Below are 20,056 nucleotides of genomic sequence, written 5' to 3'. Positions count from 1 at the left end.
CTTCAATTTCAAAGTTATTAGAAAATTGATTGCAATTGGTTTCAGATATGGAACTTACATTTAATTCATCTTCATAAAATAAGTTTGTAAGTTATATATTATAATTTTGCATATATATATATATATATATATATATATATGATTTTGAAATCAGTGTTATTTTAAATATGTTTTTTATGTCAAGATATTAAGTATGAAAATAGATAAAGATATGATAAGGAGTACTACAATAAGCTTAACAAACTTAAAAAAGTTAACTTAATTTATAAGGTCAATTTAATATGGTATTAAATTTATTTAGAACACATCCTAGTTAAGTTTGTTATATCCGTTGTGTGACATACTCACTCAAGATGTTTAATCTTCTACATGAAATGATGTATTCAAGATTTCATGTAGAATAGAAATACAACCAAATTATAATAAATTATAATGTATAAATAAGTACAAATTTTACATTAATCATTGATTTTATGATACAAAGTTAGACTTTTATTTCATAATAAGATATTAAAACTTATTTTAGTTTTACTCATAAGGTATAATCTTTGGTGTAAAGAATGTGTTGAAAAATTCATATCAATATCAATTATAATATATAAATGAGTGTAAAATTGATTTATAAATTAATTTTATGATGTTTAATTAACTTAAACTTTATTGTTTTAAATTTTAGATACCAAACTTTATAATTTATGTAAGTAATTGAAAATTCATAAATAAATAAAAATTATTCTTTATTACGACTTTATTAATATCTTTGTTGACGAAAAAAAAAAAGGTACAACCATTTAATATTAAATACTAAAATTATACTTGTTGAAAATGAAGAAGAATCACGGTTTTAGAAGTGGAAACACTAAGGCTAACCTTTATCACGTTTTTCGAGAGAAATAATAAACTTTATTATAATTAATAAAAAGAGACCTACTGTATTTTTATATTTTTTAAAATTAAAAAGTGATAATGGTAGTTAAACTAAATAATTGATAGTTTGTGGTAAGTTACTGGAGCAAGTAAATAATTTGAAATGTGCAAATAAAATTATGAGAGAAATAAACAAAATAATTATTATGAAAGTAAAATATGATATGATAAAAAAGTATAAATCAAAATTCTTGAGTACTTGATTTTTTAGTATCTAGCAAACGTTTATGAACAAAAACATATTTTACATATCATTTTCATCGTGATAACATTTATTTTTTGAATAGAAAAAAAATCGTAACACATTTGCAAATGAATGGAATCCTTGAAGTGCTACAGTGACATCTTTTACATTGTTAAAAGATGAATGTTTATGTATTTTACTATGTTTTTTTTTTCTTTTGTTGTTATCTCCTTCTTCTTCTGTCATTATTTACAATTAGTAGTGAAAATACATGGTAATAAAAGTAATAAAATTGATGTTATTATAATTATAAAATAAATAAATAAATATATATATATATATATCAAAATAGAAAATTTATTTTATATAACAGTATAAAATTTAAAAATAATTATTTAAAGGATAAAAAGAAAAAAATGTATATATTAGAATAAGAAATCTCTTTATATAATGGTTTATAGACGATAACATCTTTTAAATTGGTATTTTACATTGTTAGGAAGGAATGTTTATGTACTTCACTAGAGTGTGTTTTCTGTTTGATTGTTATCTCTCTTTTTATAATGACCAGTTGAAACTATCGACCCTTGTCCATAACAAAATATGACAAAATAATCGTTATCATAACAAGATCATTGTTACCAAATCAGTACAAATAAAACTAAAAATTTCAACCCATTCTCTACGGGCATTTTACACGGTCCAACGGGTCGAATGATTTGAATAGAAGCGAATCCAGGTGAATTTGCGATCGTGCCCAGAACGGAACCTTCGCCAACGCCTCCAAGGTGTCTGCATCAAGGTCACTGAGAAAAATTCTCTGAAACGACGACAATAAACTATCGAGTTGCCCAGGCATTCGCAGGCAACCCCCAAAAACCCTCTGAATGCCGTTTTCTCTGTCGCTACCCATGTCTTAGGCTCGTCTCTTAGATGTAGATTTTCACTGACACCACCTCACATCGCCTTCCCCAAAATCCCAATCAAGAACCAATCCAAAAATGCGTTGCTCGATGGCGTTCGCCGTTTTATGCCTAGGTGTGTCTATCGTTTACGTCACGCCATTATCTCTGTCTCGTTAAAACCAATGCCGTTTTTTACTTCGGTTTATTTCAGGCGTGCTTTTGCAGATACCATGGATGGCTTCAGTTTCGATACCGACTTCTAATTGCTACGCTTTCGACAATTCAAGTCGCTTAGTTGATTTCGTATCCTTCATTCCAATTGCATTTTTATATTCGTAGTCGTAATTGTGTAGTTGATTCGTTGATTTAGGTTTTAGTATAATGATGGCTCGGTTAGTTATGCTTTTGTTTTTGCTTAACTGGTTAATTAGAGTGGCTGGAGTGGTTACCTTTTCGAGTATGATCAACAGGTAATGCTCTGACTGTTATTTTTGCCTATATGAATGATATTGTTTGTGTTCAATTTTAGACCTGGACATGCTGCTGAGTTCTTCACTGTGTTGATGCAGCAAGGCTCTGACCTGATCGTACGATTCTGCAAAGATGTGGAGAGTAGATCACAAACGGTAGTGCATGCCACCATGCTTTCATTATCATGTGATCTAATTCTTCACCTTTCCCTCCTTGTGTAGAGTATTGTGTTTTCTGAGGAAGAACTTGCTTGTTCTCTTGCATCTTATAATCCTCTGGTATAATTCGCTTCAAGCACTTATGGAACCATGTCTGAAGAATGTAAAGCATATTTAATTTAACTTGGCCTGGATTATTACTGTAAGGCTTAAAAAGATAGCGACATAAATTCATTGATTTATCCATTCATATCGTACACAGTTAACTCACAAGTTGCTTATATGTTCTACTGATAGGTATCTGAGTTCAACCTATTTATCTTTGCTTTTCTTGACAAGCTGGGGATTGAATAGACTAATTTTAGTGGCTACTGTTTGTGTTTCTGGTCGTGTTTATTTTTTGGCGTGAGGTTTTAACATGTTACAAAGGGATAATGACACTTTTCTACTGTTGCATTTTTTGTTTCTATTTCCTTCTCTTCCATCCGCTGTTTTTAGAATATGGTCGTAGGATGATCTCATGGGATCTTTATTCGCGTCTGTCATTTTTTATTATTATTGTTATAATATTGGAAATAAGGAGTTAATCTTGTATAATCAAGAAAATTAGAATAAGGAACTTATCCTATATAATAAAAAAATGTAAATTATGTATGTATTCTTAAGAACATTTTTATTTATTTCCGTATCATACCTCTTTTTTATTAGAGGATATCAAATTTCTTCTATTTATTACGTTGATTTTTTTTTTTCTCATATAGATAAGGTACCCTTGCTGTTTTATTTTAGGTCTATGTTTTCTCTCTTCCTTATATTTAACATGGTATCTAGAACATTTTTCAAAACTGAATTGGCCTAGTAGAGCCATGGCGCCGAGAGGAGTATTTGTTCTGTGAACATTTTTTCCATGTTCTTTTTGACTGATCTAATATATTCTCCTAAAGCTTTTCTTTTTATATTTTCTGTCTTCCAAAATTTTTGAAAAATAAAATGTCTTCCAATGCCACATCAACCTCCAAAATAGATTCACCCATCTCTTCTAACCATATTGTGAGTATTAAGAAGATTGATGAGTCTAATTATTCCACTTCCACTTGTTCCTACATTCTCGGTTGATCCATCTCCAACAACAGTTGAAGATTTTATCAAAAGTGTTATACATAGCAATCCACTAGTAACACTACTTGAGTTGCACATACAAGTTGTTATTAGTAGAATATTAAGTGCAATACAAGAAGTTGTTAGAAGATTTTAAAGATGTCTCTGTAATTATTACTATAGGGTTAGAAGTCTCTATATATAGAGGTTGATGTACTGTTTCACATTAATTATTTCTTTCATATTAATCCTTTCAAGTTGGTATTAGAGCTCTCGATCATGGGAGTCCTGCTTCGTCATTTCTTCTTTACCATCTTATTTACCTTAGGTGCACCCATTTCCTCTGATAATTGTGGTTGCCTGAAGTGCACTCAACTAGTGATTCTATCATTCTTGCCCTAGTCTTTGTGTATTGTTGTGTATTGTTGAGCATTTTCGAATTGTCATCCAACAATTTTGAATGATATGAAGTGATGTTGATTATTCTCTATTCTATTGTCATTCTCCACACGAATGTATCTATCTCATTGGATGACATTGTTGTCACAAATAGTGAGTAATATGGAGGGTATTGTACAACTAAAACAATATCTTGCTCAACAGTTCGAAAAAAAAGATCTTGTGCATATAAGGCATTTCCTTGATATAGAAGTGGCACAATCCAAGGATGGTGTGGTCATATTTCAAAGAAAATATGCTCTCAATATTGTTAGAAGAAACAAGAATGATAAATGCTAAACCTATAGACACCAATGGACCCAAATATCAAACTTGTACCTTTCCAAGGTGAACTCTATTCTCATCCTAAGAGATATAGAAGGTTTTGGTAAGCTAAATTACCTCATTGTGTCCTATCTTCACATTGTCTTCACAATAAGCATAGTAAGTCAATTTGTAAACTTTTCTTATCGAGACCATTGACATGCAATGGTATGGATCCTCAAGTATATTAAGAAGGCTCTTGGAAACGACCCCATTTATGATGATATGGGAAATACTCAAATTCTTAGGTATTCTAACACTGAATGTGTAGGGCAACCAAACAACAAACCTCCACTTTAGGATATTAAGTTTTTATTGGAGGTAATTTAGTATCATGGAAACGTAAGAAACCAAATATTGTGACAAGGTCATGTTGATATTGTTGAAATAATTATTAAATTTATGTTAGAGTAATTATTAAGTCTAAAATAGGGAGCGGTGTGTTGGGAACTACTTCCAGCTGTACTTATGAGTCTAGTGCACTCTATGAGTTGTACCTAGGTATTTGAGGCAGTCTTTTGATCTTTCATCTTCCATTGTATCAGTTTTTATCATTATAAATAGAAGGTTATGAGACGGATCTATTAAGACCCTCCAATTGTGTATTATCCTTTTATTTTCATATGGTATCAGAGCAGGTGGTTTAGTTTCTCTCGGTCCTGTTTGTGTTGTTCGCCGGCGGCCAGTGGCCGGCGGCGGCTGCCGGAGTCAAGTCTTTCAAAGACTCATGTCTGAAGTATCTCAATGTGCATCCTGCTCTCCTAATCTCAGTTCTGTCCACTGCATTTTCATTGTTGTCCATCGTTTGCTGCTGCCTTCTGCCTCTGGCCACCTACCAGCAGCTGTCCAACTCAGTTCATCACTATCTAAAGCTACCCACTCTCTTTTTTTTTTTTATAACTATTCAACAATGTGAACTGCTGTTCTCTATTAGTGTGCCTCTGTCTGCCGCCTTTCGCCGTCACTGTCCACCGGCACTTGTTGCTGCTGTTCGCGGCTGTCCACCGCCATCCGCCACTATTCGTTACTGTTCGCAGCTGCCCACTGCCGTTAAACACTCTCCAAAGCTACCAGCTGCCACTGTTTACTAAATCGTCACCGTTTGCCACTGTTCCGCCGTCGTCCGTCACTGTTTGCCGTTGGCTGCCGTCTCCAGCCACCTTAGTTTTTGCCGGCGACCACGGGATCTGGAGCGCCTCTCCGAGCGACAACCACCCCTACCGTTGCCAGAACTAGACACCCATCCATGTGTAGTCCACGCGCCGCCTTCTGCTGCTCAGAACGTCACGACGCCACCTCGATAGCTTTCGTCGGAGCCTCCTTTGTTGGTTATGACCTTCAAAAGTTCATTTCAGTGAAGTCCAGAAGCCACCCTTTTGAAAGTCCCTCTAGGTTTTTTGGTTTTCCTTTAGTGTTGTAGCATTTCCTCACTGTTTACCAAAGTTAACAGTTGAAGGTTGCTCAAGGTGTGAGGGGGAGTTTGTTTATGGTCATTATGTCTTCACGAAGTTGCTTTTGCTGCTATGCATATGCTCTCTGTTTTGTCAATCACGCCGTTCCATACATGTATTGTCTATTTGCCATTGTCCAGGCTCGATGGTAATCTTCTAGTCTGCTGCAGTTTGTTGCAATCGGCCATTGTTGGCCACCATTTGTTCTGATGGCAGTCTAGTCTGCCGCAGCTTGTTGCTGTCCGCCATTGTTGGCTGCCATTTGTTGTTGATGGTAATCTTGTCCGCCGTAGTCTATTGCTGTTTGCCACTGTTGGCCGTCATATGTCGTTAATGACAATCTTATTGGAATGATTCATCCTAATTGAAGTTATGTGGTTGTGCATCACTATTTAATATTATTCTCCATAGCTGTTACTAGTTGATTATCGGCCTCAGCTTACTACTGCCAGCCCAATATTGATGTTTGCTGGCCATTGTCATATGGCAGTGCAGTAACCTTCTTTGTCATTGAAACATCTCCAAATATTTTTTGAAGCAAGATGTCTACTTTGCAGTTTGTGTTCAAATCGTCTTTACCAGTGGAGTTATGTGGACTTAATTGTTCTTTTGGTTTTGATAGCACACTCTTGAAGTCCATTATAATCAGTCATCCAATTCCTGTAGTTTTTTGGTTGTGTCAAGGTTCCCACATCTATTGTCTCATCCAAGAAAAAAAGTTGTCCAAAGAAGTTTATACTATGTTTGTCAGATCAAATCAGCTTGCAAATGTGTTGGCAGAAGGACTTGGATTGAGTTTATCTATTCCAAGCTTGGGACATACAATATGTATGCTCCAGCTTGAGGGGGAGTGTTGAAATAATTATTAAATTTTATGTTAGAGTAATTATTAAGTCTAAAATAGGGAGTGGTGTGTTGGGAACTACTTCCAGCTGTACTTATGAGTCTAGTGCACTCTATGAGTTGTACCTAGGTATTTGAGGTAGTCTTTTGATCTTTCATCTTCCATTGTATTAGTTTTTATCATTATAAATAGAAGGTTATGAGAGGGATCTATTAAGATCCTCCAATTGTGTATTATCCTTTTATTTTCACATATATATTTTAGGAAGTTTTGGATTTTGTTTTGTCAAGATATTTTAGGAAGACTTGAAAGGATTAATATGAAAGAAAGAAGATTTTCATTCAAATTGATACATTTGAAATAGTACATCAGTCTCTATATATATAGAACTCTAATCCTAAAGTATAATTATAAAGAGATCTCTAGAATCTTCTAACAACTTCTATTAGCTCTGTGTAACACATTTAATATTCTATCAACTTCTAGTAATGCATTTAATATTCTACTTACAACAAGAAGTTTCATATTTTATTCCTATTGGTTTTAATTTTGTATTGACGGTAACTTAGTTTTATTACTAGCATATCAATCCTACAATCTTAGGGATTTGTTTCCTAGAATAGCCTATGTTTGTTTCCTAATTTATCCAATCAATGTATGATATATATATCAGATGTATGTAATGAAACTGAATAAGAGAGAAATTATTTTCTTTTCTAATTTTAAGAGGTCAAGTGCATAAGCATAATTAAAGGCAATGACATTAGTCACTTGTGAGCTCATATGGCTAAAATAACTCCTCAAAGAGCTTAAATTTGAAGAAATTTTCCAAATGCATCTTGCATGTGACAACTAGGTAGCATTACACATTGCCTTTAATCCTGTCTTTCATTATAGGACTAAATATATTGAGGCGGATTGTCATTTCATAAGAAAAAAACTAGAGTTTGGAGATACACCACCAAAGTTGTATGCTCTAATGAACATTTGACTGACATATTCAGAAAATCTCTAAGGACCAAACATCAAATATATCTTCCGCAACCTAGGCACGAACCATATGCTATATGGAAATAAGAAGTTAAATCCTATATAGTTGGGAATATTGGAATACGGAACTTAACTTATATAATAAAAAATATCTACATTATATATGTATTATTAAGAATATTTTTATTTATCCCTGTATCATATCTTTGTTACTATGGGATATCAAATCTCCTCTATTTATTGTCTTAATTCCTTTTTCTCAATATACATGTTTTCAGCTCTATGTTTCTCTCTTCCCTAAACTTTTAACAATTATTTAAAGGTTGATGTGCAAATTGTTCGTTTGACTTCCAAACACTTAAATTCGGTTAAGTTGCATAATTTTTGGATTTATATCTGAACAAGATTAACATAATTTTTCAATTGGGTCACAGATGTCATGTATGTGGTGAACAGTTATTTCTGGGACATTGGTTTTCTTGTTTCTTATCTTTTGTGTATTATATATTTTAATTTCATTAGCTGATGCCCAAAACTATCAGGGATATGTTGGTTTTGGCCGATTTGATAAATTCAACAACTTTGTTGCTGGTTCTGGCCAACATGACTTTATGCAAGTAAGATCCTTCTGCCTATTCTATATTTTTATTTTTGGGTGAACAAAGTAAAAACCATGAGTGAGGATACTTATTAGAAAACTAGGTCCTCATGGAAGGTGTTTAGAGGGGAGTAAACAAGAGACATGATGAAATCTGTGTGTTTTATACAATGGTAGCCAGTGGAGTGTAATTGTTACCCTAATTACTCCAAATACAAGTTATGTTGGGCTAAGGTTACCCCTATTTACATTCTTTCCAACACAAGGGAATTGTTAAGATTTATATATTATTCTTCCACTGTTTTCGATTTAAGCTCTTTTCTTAGTGAGAATGTTTAGCAGTATCAAACACATTGCGAGATGTTAAATTAGTGCATATAATAATGAAAGATTGAAAGCAAAAATTTCCCTAGGAGCATGCTGATATTTTAAGTCACATAAGCAGTTTTTTAAATCTATGAAAGACTGAAACAATTTCATGTTGCAAATATGATTTATGTTCAAAGGATTTAATTTCAAAATTGTTGCATTTTCGTTATGGTCAATGTGAGACTACATGGTCTGATGTAGAGATTAGCAGGTACTAATGTAAGTGCATAGGTAGAGTTTCATGACATAAACACAAAAAAATATATTATTTCAAACTTGATATTTTACATATTGATCTCAGACCACATCCTTTTTTTATACTGTCTGCCCTGCTGTCTTAGCCACTTTCTCTATGTGTAGGAGTATTATAATGGTGATCTTATGGGTTGTGAACAAAGTTATGACAAAATGGGACGAACAGCACAGGTTGGTCCTGAAATTTCCATTTTTGATCATTTATTTTTAAATCAAGTAATCAACTAGCATATTATTTTTGAACATGAATAAAGGATGTATGACCAAGCATAAGTTCCGAGGAAGGAATTGTGATGTAATCTAGCACTATGTTATTTAGCAAGCATACAGACATGATATTTTAGTTATCAAGTATACCGACATGATATGTGCCCACTAGGTTAAGGATGTATATGCCGAAATTTGCTGATAAGCTAGTCTAAAACTTATAGGCGGGCTTCAATTTTATAAGCTAGATTAAAATTTGCAAATTAGCATATTGAATTAAACATGTTTGAGAAAATTTGTTGTTGAAGCACTTATATAATGTCAAAATGAAATAAAGGACATATTTATTTAACTTTTTATATGGATTATATCTTTTTGTTTTGTAGGAAAAAATATGATTTGGTTAGTTTCCGATTTGCTGTCAATTTACTTTTCTTATTAGTTTTGTAATGGTTAAATACTTTGTTAAAAATTAAACCAAATACTGTAGTAGTTATATTAAAATTTGTAAATTAACATATTGAACTAAACATGTTTGTGAAAATTTGTTGTTGAAGTACTTAAATAATGTCAAAATGAAATAAAGGACATATTTATATAACTTTTTATATGGATTATATCTTTTTGTTTTGTAGGAAAAAATATGATTAGGTTAGTTTCCGATTTTCTGTCAATTTACTTTTCTTATTAGTTTTTTAATGGTTAAATACTTTGTTAAAAATTAAACCAAATACTGTGGTAGTTATAGTGAATAGTATTGTGTTAGGAAATGTGTGGGAGTTAGAAACATTGGAGAAATTTCCATTAATGGGCTACAAGCGAATTACACAAGTGAATTTAACAACACATTCAACTAAAAAGTCTTAGGACATTAATTTAGGCATATGGCACCTTCACACCTAATTTTGTTCAACTTGTCTATTTCTACCCAATGTAGAACTTTTTTGCTCATAGACTTGCTACTCCAACCATCTCCCTCTCAAAAGTGAGTCTCTTTCATATCATATGCTCTCCCTCAAGTACAAATTATATTTGTTTCATCTACTAGTTTTAAAAAGGGTGACACTAGTACAGTTGTACTGGTACTGTAGCTATCTACTATTAGTGGTACACGCTGTCTGACTTTTACATTTTGAAGAAGCTTTTGAAGTTTTGATTCAAGGACCCCCACTTGGACTCACTACTTTGTTGTACTTCAGTACTTGTATGAATTGGGACTTGATTGCTCCCAAGGTTTCGATACCACATCTTATGAAATACATAGTGGAATATAACATTGAGGAAACCTTCATCAACAAGCTACGAGAGAATTACACAATTAAACTTAGCACTACATTCAACTTAAAACTTTAAGGCTTTAAGTATATATGTGTCTTTTTTTTGTTATATGTTAATCAATTTGGTTACTTTTTCCCAATGTAGGACTTCTTCATTCACAATTTCCATTCCAACAATATGAAGAAAACCCTCTAAATAAGCTAGTGTATTAAATAGTAGCTATGCAAATTTTTAAGAAAAAGAGAGGGTAAAAAAGGAACTGCATTAAAACAATAAGAATAAAACTGGAGGAAGAAAATTACAATCATGTAAGATGTCTACTAGTGAGATAAGCTTGCTTGGTAAAACAAAGTTTATAATTTAGTCCAATAAATTAGAAGCTAGCTTATTGATGTGCTAAGCACTTCACGTTTTTGGTCTATTACTGTAAGAAGTATGTACTTCTTTAGCATAATGGTTGCATTGCATCATTATGTGGTGTGTTAGCCTTTTACAATTTACATTCATGTCTTTCAGGTTAATATGGTATGTGGGAGTTGTTCAAATGGACTATGTAAAGGTATGCGCATATTTTGAGATATTTGTTAGTACTAGCAATGATCCAACCCTGATTCCTTTCCACCCAGTTTTTTTTTCTTGGTGAGCTGTATTTACGGGCTGTTTAGAAGCAAAAGTAATTGAAATGTACATGATAAACTAAATTCTGAAAAATATAGGAAAAAAACTAGGGAGATAATAACAAATCGTTGAGAGATCTGTGTAAAGCAGATTTTCTCCATGATGTTGGTCATTAACTGTCTTGGTGCCATGTTGAAAAGACGTTTGCTATTTTAAGTCCCCTTTCAAGTAGTACTCACATTTTTGTTTTGTTTTTGTCTATTGCAGGTCGTCCTGGATGCATATGTAATGTCACACATGAATCAAACTGCAGGTCTTTCATACTCTACATATTCTGAACTGTCATTTTTCATTGTACAATTCAGATTTCAATGTTTGTTATCAATTAAGCATTTCATTATGTTAACTTTTAAGTCACATTAAAGAATGTTCTTTTCTTTAAGTTGGTGCTTTAAAGACAATAACACTTTGTTTGAAGACTTCTCTTTTTGCCCCTTCCCATTTAAATGTATATTTTAGGTTTAAGTGGGAAATTAACCCATTGTGTTTGTGTTGTGTTTTTTGGATATCGATCCCTATTTTGTCACGTATTTAGATATTGATCCTTAGCATATAAGTTATCAGTTTCTTGTTTTTTTTTTTCTTTACAGGCTTTAGTCCTCCTACAGAATTCATTTAAGAAATACCCTTTATTTTCCATGAAGGATTTCATGCTTTCCATAGTTTTCACCTATTAAGGTATTGATCCTTGTGAGACTAAAACCCACATGAATGTAAATACTGGAGTCAATATGCAAATAAAAGAGTTATATGGGGCCAACACTGAAATATAAAAATCAATGGAGAAGTTTGTAACACAAACTTGAAAACTTCAAAAATTTGACAGTGGCTGATGTTTTTTCTTCATTAGATGATTGCGACATGTATAGACTAGATTATGTTTGATTAAGAAATTTCAAGAGGCTAAAAACTGTACAACTCTAGAGAGACGAAGAATCTGTATTGGTTATTATTGATAAATAGACTTTTATTTACAAGAATTATTCTCCACAATGGGTGTATGTTAAGAAATTTCACATGGTTAGGAATATGTCCATTGTCCTCCTTGTCTGAGTAAGTCTTGGTGCAATCCTCTTCTTTGAGCTAACTTTTAGAGTTGAGTTAGATCCAGTGCATGGTTGTCAATTGCCTTAGTCATCACTTGTTAATTGCCTCATAGAGCTGATGTTTAGGAATTATTGTCTATAATTATGCTGATTTGTAATGATACTATATATATAATATTATTAATACCAGATTATTTGTGTGCAATCAATACAGTTTCCTTCTGTTCTTGAATGTGAAAAGGGAGAAAAATTGTGTAGAAATATTTTTACTAAACTAATTACTTTAAAACTGTAATTAGTCCATATCATGATGATTTTCTTGTTTGTTAATGTACTTCTTTTCATCTTACTATTTTCAGAAATAATGTATGCTTTTTATTACTGTTCTTGATTTCCTATATTAGTTGTTTTGGATGTGTATAAATCACGTCAACCTTGATGTCTTTCAGAGTTTTAGTGGACCTTGCAATACCATGTGATAAACCAGGCCCTCACGTATTTCAAGGCTTCACTGTTGGTTTTCATCCAAGATCATGGGAACTTGTGAGCAGTTTCTACCACTTACACTATGTTTGCTTGAAGAAAATATGCATAATACCTGGAATTAAATTAGTGGGAACTCTCATTTCAGTCCTCACTAGAATATTGGAACATCAATTTACTCCAAAAAAATAAAAATTGACGTCAAAGCGTTCTTATAGGATAAATTTGGGTCATTGAGGTAGCTTGACCGTGATAGAACTGGTACCAATTAGAGAGACAATTTAATATTTGCAAGAACTATTCTTTCTGATGTGTCTCAACGTGGAACGAGGCCCAAAGAACGGACAGTACGATACAAGAATGCCGAGTAATTTGAGAGTCTCCTAATAGGAGTTCTATTCCTATCATAGTGTTTGGTTGACAAGTTGGAACAGAAACAGAACATAACATTTTTTAACACAAAAAGGCATGCAAAAGCATCACAATAGAGACAGGCATCCCAACATGCCTGGCACCTCTGCTACTACTAATCATTTGCAGGAGACCAAACAATTTTTAGAAATGGAAAATGAGAGAACAGAAATACATTGGAAGAACACATAACATATACTTAATGTATTTAGAAAATAAAACAGGACAGAACATAGAAATTAAATAGTGGGACAATTTGGTCCCATAAAAAGGGTAGATCAACTAAGAATAAAAATGAAATGTAGATTTATAAGACTGAATTTAGTATTATAAATCTGCGTGCAGTTTTATAATACTACATTATTAAATTGAATTATAATATTAAACTTTCCTTTTATGAAATTGTAGGTTTATAATGGGTTGACCCAAATTGGTTTTGAGGAACCCCACCATGATTTTAGGTCAGGATTGCTGCTGCTATCACTTCTTTTAGTTAATCATTGACATCTTATTCTTTTGTTATCAGTGGTATGGTTTCACTTACCCAAGCTTTCCTTTAATTAGTACAAATATGTTATGTTTTCTTTTTACAGCTTTCATACAGGGCAAACTCAGGTAGTCCTGTTTATGACTGCGGTTGCCTCACTTTCGTCCCTGGTTCAAAAGCCTAGTTTAAAGGTACATTTTTTTTATTGAATTAGTCTCGGGGGGACTGTTTTTGGCTTTCATCAAGGCACTGAGGACATGACTATTGTTGACTGCTGCTAATTAGGTACATCCAGATAAGGGCCTGGAAGTTAGATTGTCTGGATCTGCTATCAAAGGGATGCCTCCTACAACTTTGTCACCCTCAATGTTGATTGTTGATTGGAGATGTATGGCCCCACTTATTTTAGGAACATCGGTTTCCTGCGTAGTTGCATTCGTTAAACTTTAATGTTTCGACTCTTTCCAGGTGAGGTGGCCCGTGATACCCCGTATGAAGTTAATATCACAATCCCTGTTCAGGGTTATGAGCCAATTCAATTTGTGCTTACAAAACAATGTGGTGAGTGATACTAAGTACTAAGCTAGAAAATTTAAATTCTACTGTTATTCCTCTTGTTCTTTGTATGCATTTAAATTAATATGAATACTGAACGAGTATGGGCATTATGCCTATGGTATTTAAATTTTATGATTTAGTTACTAATTTAGTCCTTGAGTTGTATGAACTTTAATTTTGGTCTTGTGCTTAAAACTTATTCATTTTAATCCTTACAAATAATATTTTAATCTATTTTCATCCCTATGCATATTATTTTTTAATTTATTATAGTCCTTACACTCTAAAATGCTTAAGGACTAAAAGAGACTTAGGATAGTATGTATAAGGACTAAAAATGATGATTTTTAGGTGTTAGGGACTAAAAGGTCATGTTTTTTCAATTTTACCTAATTTTCCTTTTTCTTTCAACTACCGTTTCTGTTGAATGAACGACCAGTCCTGTTGATTGTTGCAGATTATACGCAGGATCCTGGTGGAGGTCGCACAAGAGGATGGGCAATATTTGGAGTGCTGTCCTGCATGTATAGAAACTCTCTTATATTTAATCTGTATTCGATTATGCAAAATAAAAAATTAAACCAAGAATTAAGGGCTGAATATTGTAGTAGTTGATAAATGATTTAAAACGATTTCTTGTAGTCATCATATACAGATGGCAATGTTTTATTATTCTTTTTTATTAAGGGCTGAATTTATGGTAATATTGTGTTGGGCAGATTTTTGTCTCTTCAACACTCTTTTGTTGTGGAGGGTTCGTTTACAAGACGAAAGTGGAACGGCAGGTCAGTATTTTTCTTTGACTTGCAAGTTGTCAGTATAAGATCCAATGTCTCTGTTCCTCAGTGTTCTGCGACTTCTTCATAGCTTATCTTGAATATCTAACATGTTAACCTTTTGCAGCGTGGAATTGATGCTTTGCCTGGCATGACTATCCTTTCTGCGTGCTTAGAGACAGTGAGTTCTGAGCTACTTGCTAACTTTTATTGGAACTGTTGACTAATAGTTGTTTAATTCTGAACTTGATAATATATTGGGTGCAAATTACTCTTATTAGGTCTTGAGCTTCATTAAACTAAATATTAGACATCACTCCATTAAAGTGCTATACCATGAGTTTGAGGAATTTTAAGCATATGGTGAACATCACAATTTCTTTTTATATAATTTATATTTATCCAAATGGCAAAGCGGTGGGGGGAAAATTAGATGAGAAAAAGAAAGAACATATGCAGAGAAATTAGAATAGTGAATATTGATTTAGATAGGTTAACTTCAATTTTTATATTTGTATTTATTGGTCTAATTGAGAAGGCTTGTCAATAGAATAAGAACTTTTATTCAGCTTTATGGAAAAAGGAATATGAATAAGAGCAAAGAGAATGCTGTTTAGGGTTTAGGGTTTAGGGTTTAGGGTTTAGGGTTTAGGGTTTAGGGTTTAGGGTTTAGGATTTAATAAGTATTCTTAGCTCGCTGGTTAAGCAATTGAGTGTTAGAAGTGTAAAAACTTCCTATTATTTAGTATAGTGCCCATGAGGTGGTTATTTGCAAAACCTAAGAATAATACTCCCTTGTTCTCTTCATTAATGGCAAAGTTACGTTTAAGCTTCACTTAAAAATGCGATTTTTATTTTGAAAAGATTTAAATATGCAGGAAATGCGGTATTGCGTATACATCACCAACGGCGTTAAATATTAAGTATAAAAGTAACTAGAAAAAACCCAAACTTCAGACACATTTTATTAGTGGGTAACTGTTTTTTCGTATGACCCACATAAAATTTACCAAATAATAGAGAATGTGCAAGCTTTTGTTGCCAGCATTGCTGTTGATATAGTTTTTAGACACATTATGGGTTTGATATTGTTCCCAAATTTTGTACCTTGCTACCTTTTTTCAAACTGAAAAGAATGAAACGTCATAAGACCATGCACAGCAAAATCAACATTGCAGTTTGCAAGTTTGTTTAGCAAGATTGCCTACTTCATTTGCATATCTAACATTTGTTGAGTGTGTGATGACAATAGGTTAGTGGTGTTGGGCATGGCTACTCACGCCCAGAAGAAGTGAATAGTGCCTTTGGCAGTGAAGCCTCTTGGGAACGTCCTCCTGCTCCTCCTGGTCCTTCACAGGGTGAATGGAAACCATCAGAAACAAAATATGGTGCCATTTGAAAGTGTACCATCATACATTTTGTTTTGTTTATTCACAATCTGCCATCGTGTTATCTACTTTTTGGGAATTTCTTCTGCCAAATATGTTGTTTGTATCAACTGATTACGAGGGCTTTGAAGGCCCTCTGATATTTTATTTTGTAAACATAAAAGTCAGATAGAAGAAAAGAAAGGGTAGTTATAGTATCAACCTAGTTGCTGAATTCCATTTAATGAATTTTATAGAAATTTTGATAGGGTCTATCGTTTTTGTTTGATTCCATATTTGAAAAAAATAAATAAATGTATTGTTTGTTTACTTTATTTCAAAGAAATAATGTAATTTTCATCCGCCTGAACAAATTGAATATGAACTATTAGTTCTGTTCTGAGAAGATAATTTAAGCCAAGCAAGTGCCAAGTAAATTATGTGAATAATGAATTAATCGAATCACAATTGAGAGAGAATATAAGATTGCATGGTCGAAGAAAGAAATAAGAGTTTATTAAAGTATATGAAACTAAAAAAAAAAAGAGTAACGAATATAAGTTTGTTCAAGTTAATTATTTTATTAAAGTATGAGGGTTTTTTTAAAACAAAAATAGATATAAAAATGAGTATGAGAAACAAAATGGATATGTATTTATTTATTTTTATTCTCGTACCTAATTTAAAAATTTGATTATTATTGATATATATTATTCTCATACTTGGTTAATGGTTAATGCAGACTCAGTATTCGTTTTATACTTTGAGTTATAACTTAGTCCAGTATTCTATAAATTTTTACAAAGTATAATTTTTTAAAATAATTATGCATTGTTAATAAATATTTTTATTTAAAAATATTTTACATAATATAATATTATGTTTATATTAATATTTTTTTATTTATTACAACATTATAAAACATCCAAATTTAAGCTTTAAACATTTTTTATTATACAATTCTTATTATAATATTTATTTATTTATATTTATTGGATCAATAATGATAAAGATATACTCCTTCTAATCTGTAAATCCACTCTCCTAACGAAATAGGAGGATGTAAGAAAATATTACGAATACTATGAATTTTCTTTAATTTTTTTTTTAACATACCTTATGATTATCATTAAAACTTTCAAAATTTTGTTACTTTTGCTATAAATATTTTGTCAGTTTCTTTAAAATCTGCAGAAAAATCTATACAACTTTTTTTTTTTTAAACTCATACAAAAATTTTGAAAAACAATTCTGACAAAATGTAACTTTTTTTATAGATGTATTCTGTGTCATTCGAATTGATATTTTCAACGAGTAAAGTTGAATTAGCTTGCTAATAACTGAAGGCATAAGTTTAGATGAATTCGATTTGACAACTGTAGCTGAAGTTATTATATTATATGGTAAAAGACAGAAGGAGAGTGGACACGGTTGGAGCTAACACACTTTATAATCCAATCCTAATATTCTCTTCAATGCTCATACACTGGCCAACATTTATCTTCTTAGTAAGTAAGGCTATGCATATAATGCTAAACCAATAGAAGACAATCCCACATGAATATTAAACTAGTTATATTCTGCAAAAAATAGTTGGTATCCAACCATACCTGTTCCATTCACCACATTTTACCACAGATTTATCTTCTGTTACCTTTTTATACTTTTTGCTTAGTTATTTGTATATCCTAACAGATGCATAATAATTGAACAATTGTTGAAGGTTTTGAAGTCAAAAAGCATTCACATCTAATATGATAGGTCGACCAGAGCAGCTTCAAAAATATATCTCAGTAGGGTTAAGTCATTAACTGACTCACTAAGATATAATTATTTATTACAATTAACCATTGAAGTTATCTATGTATAAATTTAACATAATAAAAATACAAATATTTATATGACTTTTTTAAATAATTCTTTTTGCTGATAAATATATTTTAAGATAATTATATTTTTTAATTAACTTTAAACTTGTGGCTTTTATTTGTAGATAAATTATTTTGATCGTATTTTTAGTTTCAAAATTGTTGTATACTATATACATTTTTCTATATATCTTATACATCTTTAAATATTTCCAAAATAGTTTACAATAAAATTAAAAATAGCATACGCTGAACGTTCTAGTGATTAATGTAATGGTTACAAAATTATGAAGTATAATTGTAGCATCAGTGAAGCAACCAAATTAAGATCAACAAAATCTATCTTATGTAAGAAAGTTTAATAGATGTTTTCTTGTAATATAGAAAAAACTTGAAATAAACTATATTACAAAGTCAACTAAGTAGGTGAGTCAACTTTAATTTTTATGGCGTCTCTCTAATAAGACAGAGATCATAACCTGCAGATTGACCAAGCTACCATTTGATATTGTGGTATTCATCTGGAAGCACCACAGGGACCAGGTAGCAAGGTCCTGCTAAATCATCTTTATTTTACTTGTTCCTTAAAACAGCGATTAATCTTTGACCTTAAGGGTGTGTTTGTGCTATAAAATTTACAAGCTTGTAATAAGCACTTCCCAGTAAATAAAAGTTAAATCTAAAAAATACAATTAGGTTTGATCTTAGTTGTCCAAAGTGAATGTATAAAGCAGAAAAGTGTGTATGTGAAATAACGAAGAATTGTCACAGATCTTGAAATAAGATATAGCAGTTAGGTATAATCAAACATGACTTTAACTGCAAGAATACGATAACATTGCCGCAGGAACAGGTTCAAAAACTTCGGCTATTGCTATGTCCAGCATGTTTGCTTTAAGCTATAACTGTGACCTTAGATCTTAAGCTTTTGAAACTAATTGCTTACACAATTATAGGTTCAATTTATAAGCATGCCAACTAAAACTCCCACGTGCTCCTTAATCCAATAAAAACGTGATATATGTAGCAGTAGATAATTCCAAAAAAATGTTAAAGATTCTGCATCAAATATGAAACAAATTTATAGTATATAATGATCGCAAACTTCATCTTATAAATTGATTTTATAAATTGAGTTAAGTTTAAAGTATTTCTTAGTATCAAAGTCATCTGAAACTTATCCTAATGAAATTTTTTATTTGTTGGACCTATCGTGTTACTGCTATTAGATCATTATCGATCCATCCATTAATATTCATTATCATGCTCGAGATATATATGTCTTAATTTGAAGGAGTATGTTAAAGATTACATATGTAGATTAAAGATAAGACGAATATACAATATATAAGTCAATTTTTTATGATTGAATTAGACTTACATCGTGTTCATTTGTGAAGATTTCCCCTCAAAAGAATTAGAGATACATGATTTGAGAGTGACAAGCGTATTTAGCTGTTGGTATTTGAGAGCGAAAAGAATTGAGGAATTTTTTAATTTTCTCATCTCTTCTCATATGGGTTGATTTAAAGGTGATTAATGGTAAAATATTATTGTACCTTCAACTCATTTCTATCTTTTATTCATCTACACGTGTGTTTCTTGTCTATTTTAAAATTATGCTTACAATAGTAATTAATATTCCAAATTTTTAAATTGTTTACCAAAATAAATTCAATATGTAAATATATTGTGTTTTTATTATTTTTTATTAAAACAATTATTTTTTTCTAATTTATTCATTTAAATATGTTTTTTATTAAAATAAATTCAATTCATCTAAATATATTTTTAAATTATTTTCAACAAGAACAATTTAATAATCTTATTTTTTTAAAATTAAATTTAATATTTAATCTATTAAATATTTACATATAAATCCATT

The 20,056-nt window shown here is 31.5% G+C and overlaps 1 protein-coding gene across 2 annotated transcripts; it reads left to right on the top strand.

Moving 5' to 3' along the window:
• The first annotated feature begins 1,707 nt into the window (after window positions 1-1,707).
• Window positions 1,708-16,590, top strand: LOC114177721. Of its 2 annotated transcripts, none has more exons than XM_028063199.1 (17): window positions 1,708-2,149; window positions 2,242-2,319; window positions 2,448-2,486; window positions 2,586-2,642; window positions 8,333-8,407; window positions 9,118-9,183; window positions 11,014-11,056; window positions 11,383-11,428; window positions 12,671-12,764; window positions 13,524-13,576; window positions 13,709-13,793; window positions 13,888-13,990; window positions 14,071-14,163; window positions 14,618-14,684; window positions 14,880-14,945; window positions 15,064-15,117; window positions 16,189-16,590. In XM_028063199.1, exons 2-16 carry the CDS (start codon window positions 2,251-2,253, stop codon window positions 15,089-15,091), a joined length of 984 nt encoding a protein of 327 aa, XP_027919000.1. In that variant the 5' UTR covers window positions 1,708-2,149; window positions 2,242-2,250; the 3' UTR covers window positions 15,092-15,117; window positions 16,189-16,590. The 2 variants fall into 2 exon arrangements, with proteins under 2 accessions (XP_027919000.1, XP_027918999.1); XM_028063198.1 differs by having other exon boundaries at window positions 1,709-2,149; window positions 2,228-2,319.
• The last annotated feature ends 3,466 nt before the right edge of the window (window positions 16,591-20,056 follow it).

This window comes from Vigna unguiculata, chromosome 3, assembly GCF_004118075.2.
Source record: "Vigna unguiculata cultivar IT97K-499-35 chromosome 3, ASM411807v1, whole genome shotgun sequence".
Taxonomy (NCBI): domain Eukaryota; kingdom Viridiplantae; phylum Streptophyta; class Magnoliopsida; order Fabales; family Fabaceae; genus Vigna; species Vigna unguiculata.
Note: the sequence above shows the minus strand (reverse complement) of the source record. Positions and strands in the feature narration are given on the sequence as shown.